Genomic DNA, 8372 nt, shown 5'->3' with positions numbered 1-8372 from the left:
TTCTTTTTCTTATTCAAATTAATAATGAGCTTTTTCTTATTCAAATTGATAATGAGCTGACCCAGTCTTTATCCTTTGTATTTATTTTTTGTCTTTACCATTCAATATTTTTCTTTTTCTTATTCAAATTGATAATGAGCTGACCCAGTCTTTATCCTTTGTATTTATTTTTTGTCTTTACCATTCAATATTTTTGAATATTCAATATTTTTCTTATTCAAATTGATTATGAGCTGACCCAATCTTCATCCTCTGTATTTATTTTAATAGACATTAAAATAAATGATATTTTAATGAAGCCCCAAGGGTTAGCTCAATCAGTCAAGTCGGGGCCTCGCCAATGGGAGGTCACAAGGTCGAAACCCGAAAGCTCTTGGGGTTAGGTCTGTGGTGACCGAGGGGTGGACCCCCTTCGGGTGGGGATTTATCGAACCTGGAGTAGCGGATCAACTGACCAGGGTCCGTGAACCAACTGAAAAAAAAAAAAGATATTTTAATGTCTATTAAATTAAAAATAATAAAAAAAAAGATATTTTAATGTCTATTAAATTAAAAATAATCTTTTTTGTTTTTTACGATTCAATATTTTTGAATATTCAATATTTTTTTTCTTTTTTACGATTCAATATTTTTGAATATTCAATATTTTTCTTAATCTTAATCAAATTCATAATGGGCTAACCCAATCCTCATCCTCTGTATCTGAAAACATCAGATTCCAAAATAAAATAGTTAAAAAACTCTTTCTCCTCCTTTAAAAATCTAACATTTCGCGGCAAATTTCAAAACCTACATTGGAATCCAAGTTGCTGAAGTACAACTCGCGATAAGAATCTAGCTTACCCTGAAGGTTCTACTCTTCGGCTTGCAATCCGAGTTGCTGCTGGGCGACAACTCACTATTCACTGCTTAATTAAATAATCTATAGACTGCCGCCTGCCTACTTTGTTCTCACAAAATCGATTATGCCGATTACAAAGAAACATTCGAAACAGCATTTTTGGAAATCAATCATGGAAGTTACAAAGAAATCTTCGAAACACTTTCTTTTGAAAACTCAATCATGGAAAGTTAAAATCAGAATCTTACAATGAAGCCCTAGCAACAAAATTCTTTCATTTACCAAAACCTTTGCCGATTTATCACTGAGATTCTATGCCTTCCATAATCCAAAGAAACAAGCAGCTTGAATATTTACTACACTGAACAAAATAATTTCCGAAAAAAATTAACATATTACTTTGTATAAAGGTTTTGTCTAGACTTCACAGAAATGGCCTCTACATTTTCTCAGAACCAATATTAACAGGAAATATGTGCACATGCCTATGAATGCCTCCCCCCCGCCCCCACACTCTGTTATTCCACCAGTGTTGGTGGTCCAGAGGTCACTCCGTCTTCCGTCTTCCAGTGGTACTGTTCTCAGTTTCTTTCAGTTTCTTTTTCTTGTCTCCAGTTTTCTTCCGTTTCGACTTGGATATTTGCTCCTCTAATTGTGCAATTCTCCGGGTCAGGTTCTTGATCAACTTATTCTGCAATTTGTTTTTCTTGAACAGATCACCCACCAACATCTTTAGTTTCCCATTCTCATCATTCACCTTCACAAAGTCTTCTTCAACATTAGCATCCTGTCCTGCTGCCGCTTCAGTGACCTCCCCAGTCTCTTCGTACTCCATGCCTTCACATTGTCTCTGCTGTTCATCAGCTTGAATTGTCTCTGCCTCTACCTGCGGGCAGTCCAAAGATTTCAACCTCTTGTACGTCCGCACTGAAGCACGGTTGGGGAATTCCTCTTCATCCGTAGAATGTCTCATAACCTCTTCGTCTGGGCAGGGGATGCTGTGACATCCCAAAGCTCTCAGCTTCTCCCCAGTCCGCCCTTCACAACTTGAAGAACCCTCTGTGCATTTCTCGCCATCTATTGGATCTTTCATTGCCTCTTCATCATATGGCTCCAATTCCTGTTCTTCAAGTTTCTTTTCCATGAAGTCCACTGGTTCCCCGCGTGCAACCGCCTCGGGTGACAATCCTCTCCACTGCCCACCCGTGCCCATAGAATTATCGTCAGTATGGTTTGAACTCTCAATTTGTATATTCGGTATTTCAATATCATCAGAAAATAAAGATACCTCTTGCACCTTTGAATCACTCGCAGAGGCTAGCTTCACCCCATCCAGCACCTCTTCTTCATTGGAACCCCTCTCCGGTAACTCTTCATCTCTGACTTCTTCATTGTTCGGACCCCCGTCCGAAAACGGGGCTTCTCCGTTCTCTTTTACGGAGGCCATTTCCTCGCCATAGTTATCATCCTCTGCAGCTTCTGCACCCATCCAAGCAGTCCCTTCTATCGATTTGCCAGCAATTATGGCATCTACCATTTCTTCCAGATTAAGAAGCTCACGAATCACAGCCTTCCTTGACTCTCTCACAAATGAATTCACTCCCTGCAAATCAAAATACTTGTATATTTATATCTGCTTTTCTTTCACAGTCCAAAACATTGAAGATGTAAATAGGTTGTAAGACCTACTCGCTCCGCTGAAACTTAATGAAAAAGAAATCACCAATAAAAAGTTGTAAAAAGCTGGAGAAATGCATAACGCAATTTTAAAGCCCCCAGAAACTCGGATTGACGGTTTTCAGCCAAAATTCAAAAAGGATTTGAACAAAATCGAAATTCAGAAAGGCGCTGATCCAAACCGAAATTCAGAAAGGGTTTCGAGGCAATTTTTGAAATAGCGACTTCCAACAGACCAACATTCAAAATGCATTTTGGACAAAAATTCAAAGAACGTCTGGAAACCAAATACACACAGGGATTGGATCCAAAATACAGACCATGTTTTGAACAAAACAGAACTCAAACAGGGCTTGAACCAACACAAAATGCAAAAAAGGTTTTGAACCGAAGTTCAACTAGGTTTTCAAGACAAAATTCAAGCAGGGCTTTCAAATACACACCTGAATTGCATCAAGCTTAAGCAGCAGAGACATTATTTCCTCGGTGATCTTCAGGCGCTCTTTCTCATTCTGAAGGATCGACTCCACGACTTGACGATCAACAAGACGCCGCCGAATAGCGTCGGCATCTGCCTTGACATCTCGTATAACCCTCAGATTCTTCAACGGCGAACCCTTCCGGGTAGAAAACCCTCGGAAAGCCGACTGCATTTTTGTAGCCGCAGAAGTCTCGTCCATTCGAGGAGCGTCCGTCTTCTTAGCCTCGAAAGATGAATTGGGAGCCTCTGAACCGATGGGTATTGAGATAACGTTCTTGGGATCAGGCTTCAGAGGACTTTTCCTATTCGTCATCGAATTCGAATTTGGCGAGGGATTAATTGGACCGTGGACTGGAACTGTGAACGTCTTGGGCTTAATCTTCGGCGCGCCCCAATAATCATACTCTGGTTTTGTCGGGGTCACAGTGGCTGCAGCGTGGGGATGAGAACCGTAGGGACCATAATGCGACCTCTGCGGGAATCGATCCCACAACCTGCCAAAGAAAGGGTCTTCCATAATTTTCAAGCGATTGAACGATTCGAAAGATAAAATTTCTTAACTGGAAACTACGAAAGCTTAAAATTGTTGCTCTGCGTCATAGGCTTCTCTGCAGAGTGGAATTTTATAGAGGATGATGCAGAAGAAGTGACTGGATTCTCGAACTTTCAAGGCAGGCTTAGTACAGCTCTAGAATACTCTTGAACATCCATAAGAAGCTTTGCTTTTAAGAGATTTGAAAATTGAATTTATCCGCGCGTACGGGCGAGGATAAAGATTGTCCAACGTGGACGACTCACGTCGCGACCAACCGTTGTCTCTCAAAGGAGCTTGGTAAAAAAAGACCATCATTGAAAGTCATTTTTCTTTTTTTTGTTTTTTTTTTTAACCAAACTAAGGTTATGTTTTTCTTTTAACCAAACTAGGGTTGATTCCAATTCCAAAGATTACTAAGATTACTAGGAATAATATTACTATTATTAGTAGGGATTATGTAATGTTGGGTGGAGCTGGAACACTTTTTACAATAATTCAATTTTTCTAAAAGTAACAAGTCTTAGCTATGATTTTGTGAGGATTATATCATATCTACATAAATTAATTGGTCTATACTTTACATATTTACTTTCAAAATTCTAGCTAAAATAATCAAGATCCACCACTATCTATATTTGTAGTTTAATAAAAATAATCTTTTATTTGAAAATCTTTGATTGTAGAATACTTACAATTCTTAACCATGAATATTCACCCCACAGAGATTATTAATTTTTAAATAGGCTTTGTTACATTACCATGGGACAATCCCATGACTTATCAATACCACATGCCCAAAATCCATAATTCATTTCAAAATCAAAATATTTTATTTTAATTTAATTTAATGATATTTTTCAAATTAAATCCAAAAGAAGAAAAGCATGGAGAGATGTAATATCCATAAATAAAATAAGTGTAAGCATTTAAATGTTAATGAGAATGTCTTTCGAATTAATCACATCATCAGGTTTGGTCGATGAACATCGAGTAAATCCTGATGATGTGATTAATCTGATAGACATTCTCATTTGCAATATGGATCACAAAAGTCTTAGATCTAACATTGAAATGTTGGCTATATAAAAATAATAATATCTATCTCATTTGCAATATGGATCACAAAAGCCTTAAATTTAACATTTAAATGTTGGCTAGATAAAAATAATAATATCTAAATTCAAGCTTTTGTGATTTATATTGATATTTCAGAATTATTTTTGGTAAAAATCCGTCATCATTAGGACTAATAATTATCAATAAAACATTTTAATTTGGTCAAATTACATGAAACTAAAGATAAAAATAAAATAAATATTTATAATTGTAATTAATAATAAAATCTATCTATCAAGCCTTGCCAAGGATGAAATCTCTTGAGATGCAAAAAGTTATGGGGATGTTGTAGTGGTGTATATGTTTGTAAAGATTTATATGTGGGATCAATTAAAAAATAATAAAAGGTTAAAAGTAATATTAGGATGGGGGAGCCCACGGGGCTTTGGATTTACGGTGAATGGGTTCACTGTTAAGGCACTCCTTACAATAGGTCACTGGTTCAAATCCCCTGTGGGTGCTTACCTACCAAAAAAAAATTAAGATGGGGGAGATGTTGCACTGTCCATAAATGAGTGTAAACATTTAGCTTAATTAAAAAAATCAAATCCAGCTGGATCTACCAAGTGTGAAGAGGGATCAAATCTCTTGAGATGCAAACCTCTTTTAGAGCGAAAAGAGATTTGATTTCTCTTCGCCCTTGGTAGATCCTGAGTTAAGATGAATCTAGGCTAATTATAGAAACCTCTGGTTATTTTTTAATCAACCATGTCCTTATGAAATTTCAAAAACACCCAAAATAATATTTCAACTCACCATTTAAATTTGCTGTTCCCATTATGAGATAGGTGAAAAAAGTTTTTATGGTCATTCACACAAAGTCTATTTAACTAAAGCGATATATGGTTCAATAGGAATCATGTGTGTAGATAATGGTAAAAGGATGCATTGCATGTTAAAAGAGAAAGATTCACTTGTAGAAGTTCCACCAGACTCTTTTCCATTGCCAAAAGTTTGAACAAGAAGATGATTCATGAAAAAATGATATACATGGTCTTTTATACAATGAAGTAGAAGCACAAACCATGTGCCTCACATTTGAATGAGACATGGAGAGAGAAGAGATGATCAAAACACATACTTCTATTAGAGTGCATGTTTCTAAGTTATGAAAGAGACTAGAACATAGCAAGTCAAGACATTACTTAAAGTCTTGGGAAGTGTGTTCAACATTTATTCACATAAAGATTAAAATTGTTTTTATTAAGGGTTTCACATTAAAATTTACACTATCAAAATATTATTATGATAGTCAACATGAGGATTCCCATGGGGCATAGAATAGATGGTGATGGGGTGTACTGTTAAGGCACTATGTGATGTGAAGGTCACCAATTCGAAAATCCATGGACAAGAATCCAACCATGTCAAGGGTTGTTGTGACCCAGGTCGGGTGCGATTCCAAGGTGATTTTGATGACTTAGATGCCCCCATATCACAATTTCTCAAGCCAAAGGTTAAGTGTGCAATCATCTCAAGACTCACACAACTTAGCAAACAAAAAAAACATGAAGATAAGGACAAATTTGAGTAAGCAAACATAAAAATTATAGTTTGTGGATGATTCCCTTGTTATAATGTTTGTGAACTATTCCCTTGTTATAATGTTTTTTCTTGCTTATTTTATTATGCTAACGATGTGATATGAAATAAAGAGCTTCATGATAGCTTGAGATTATTTTTAGTTCTTCAAAACCTTTAGGTAAGATATTCTTCAAGGCTTAAGACAATTCAACAAGGCTTGAAGTCATTATAACAATATACTCAGTATGAGCTCAACATGTCACTTGCAGGAATTGAGGTTGGGTGGAGAAGATAACAATAATTCATCCCTACAACCCTAGATAAACTCAATTGACATTCTTAAGTTTTATTTATTCATATGCATCAATAATAGAATGTTCTTTCTTATGTTATATGGATAATCTTGTTTCATTTCATTTACTGGATTTATAATAGGGAAGTGTTCTTAGCAATTGAAACATTTTCCTTTGGGGGGTGGGGGAGTGGGTGTTTGATTAAGGTTCATTTCTAATGATAGTGGTGGATTATTCCCCTTATTATTGGTTGTATCACCATTTTTTATTATTGCTCCTACCAAGGACTTAGTTAATTGCATATCACATCATATTTTTGCATCTGCACATTAGCTACATTTCATTCCCATATCAAAATTATGGTAGTTGAACCAAAACTAGATGGCTTCCCATTTTATAATGGAAAGTATAATTAGACCCTTTGTCAAGTAAACCTGTGAAGTTGACAAATGGAATTTACCTATATTATTGAACTACTAGATAATTTTCTACTTCTTTGATCTTCTCTTGACTACCCATTTCTTCCTTAGTAAGTCCTTGTGCTTCTTCGGGTGAGGTTATGGATGACTTTTTAAAACACTTCTCAACCCAATATCTAGTCATCTTCTCATGGTTACAATAATATTATCGTTCCTTCTTTTGATAGCTCTATATTTCTTATTTATTTACTTCTTTTGTTCTCTGTATTGGCCTAAAGAGGAGTTCTTACATTCTTTTGTCCTCTTCCCAAAAGGCTTAGGTCCTTTGATGGGATATTACTTCCACTAACATTTAGCCACACAATTGTTATTCATTCCATGAAAATAAATTTATCAAAAATAATACCAATATTTGTATGCCTAATAGCCTCTCTTTGTGCAATAAATATAAGTGACATGAGGCTTCATACTCATACACATTTTAAGAATTATCTTAAGATTCTTAGCTCCCTTTGTTAGACCTAAGATGTTTCATACACCTCTTTGTTGCCCTTATTTATTTTACACAAGGCTATTAGATTTCAACCTCCTCATTTCTCATCATGAGTTGATTGCTCTCACTTTGGTGTAGTTGCAGATTCGATTTGAGCCTTCACAAACAGATGTACTTTATGGTCTTTGCAACTACTTTACTTGTACTATGTTGTGTAAGTGGATTACTTGTACTTTGACTAGGGTTGCATTTGAGCATTCACTTTCTATCACTACTCCATTCAAGAGTCTTTGAGCCCTCAATTCTTGGCTTCAATTCCACCACAATGGTATCTTGTAGGCCTTGACCACTCTTACCAAGATCTTCACCATTGAAGGCAATCTTCTTCATCAATTTGGATGCTCACTTAATGTTTTAAGAGAAATAAAAAGGCCTAATGTTGAAGTTCTTACCATGATTTCATTAGTCATGGTTTATGCATCTTGGGTAGAAACAACATTTTTTTCTCCCTTGATCACCTTCTACTATTCTCTTTGTGAGGCTTCGCTAAAAATGATTTCTTTACATTTAACTTTTATTATTGCTTCTCTATCACTTGGACATGTTTCTCCTCAAATATATCCTTTCTACTAAATATAGTCTCTATTTTTCAAAAATAGATCTCCATATTCCTCCATCCACTGTTCTCTCAAAGAATTTTAATCGTCTATCAAATTTATTTTACAACTATTCATTCTTCTTGATCTGTAAATGGTAGGCCTTTGGCATATTTGTCTCTCTAACATTGAACACAATTTTTTTATCTCTTATAATCACTATTAGATTGTAAAAGTGTTTCACCATGTTGTATTGGTTAATAAGATAAATATTTCCTTTGCCTTCCTATGCTTAATCAATTACAAACATCCTATAAGTTCTACACCTAAATCAAAGTACCCTATTATCGACTGTGTAATTACAATTCACGATGTATTTTCCTTCTAATAAAAAGAT

The 8372-nt window shown here is 35.6% G+C and overlaps 1 protein-coding gene across 2 annotated transcripts; it reads right to left on the bottom strand.

Annotated features, from left to right (window-relative positions):
• Positions 1-1043: 1043 nt before the first annotated feature.
• LOC149265649 (uncharacterized) lies at positions 1044-3721 on the bottom strand. Of its 2 annotated transcripts, XM_089429623.1 has the most exons (3): positions 2962-3721; positions 2130-2444; positions 1044-2036 (listed from the first exon to the last, which is right to left on the bottom strand). In XM_089429623.1, the coding sequence occupies exons 1-3, from the start codon at positions 3514-3516 to the stop codon at positions 1389-1391; spliced, it is 1518 nt and encodes a 505-aa protein (XP_089285749.1). In that variant the 5' UTR covers positions 3517-3721; the 3' UTR covers positions 1044-1388. The 2 variants fall into 2 exon arrangements, with proteins under 2 accessions (XP_089285749.1, XP_089285748.1); XM_089429622.1 differs by having other exon boundaries at positions 1044-2444; positions 2962-3719.
• Positions 3722-8372: the final 4651 nt, after the last annotated feature.

Source organism: Pinus tabuliformis, chromosome 6 (genome assembly GCF_031772625.1).
Source record: "Pinus tabuliformis cultivar Carrire ecotype Pingquan chromosome 6, CPIR1, whole genome shotgun sequence".
Lineage (NCBI taxonomy): Eukaryota > Viridiplantae > Streptophyta > Pinopsida > Pinales > Pinaceae > Pinus > Pinus tabuliformis.
Note: the sequence above shows the minus strand (reverse complement) of the source record. Positions and strands in the feature narration are given on the sequence as shown.

What these genes read in the sequence shown, in the direction of transcription:
- LOC149265649 (XM_089429622.1), bottom strand. Translation starts at nt 3,516, where the DNA reads ATGGAAGACCCTTTCTTTGGCAGGTTGTGGGATCGATTCCCGCAGAGG. An exon ending in TTAAGCTTGATGCAATTCAG is followed by an intron (nt 2,445 to 2,961) that starts GTGTGTATTTGA and finishes TTTGATTTGCAG; the next exon opens with GGAGTGAATTCATTTGTGAG.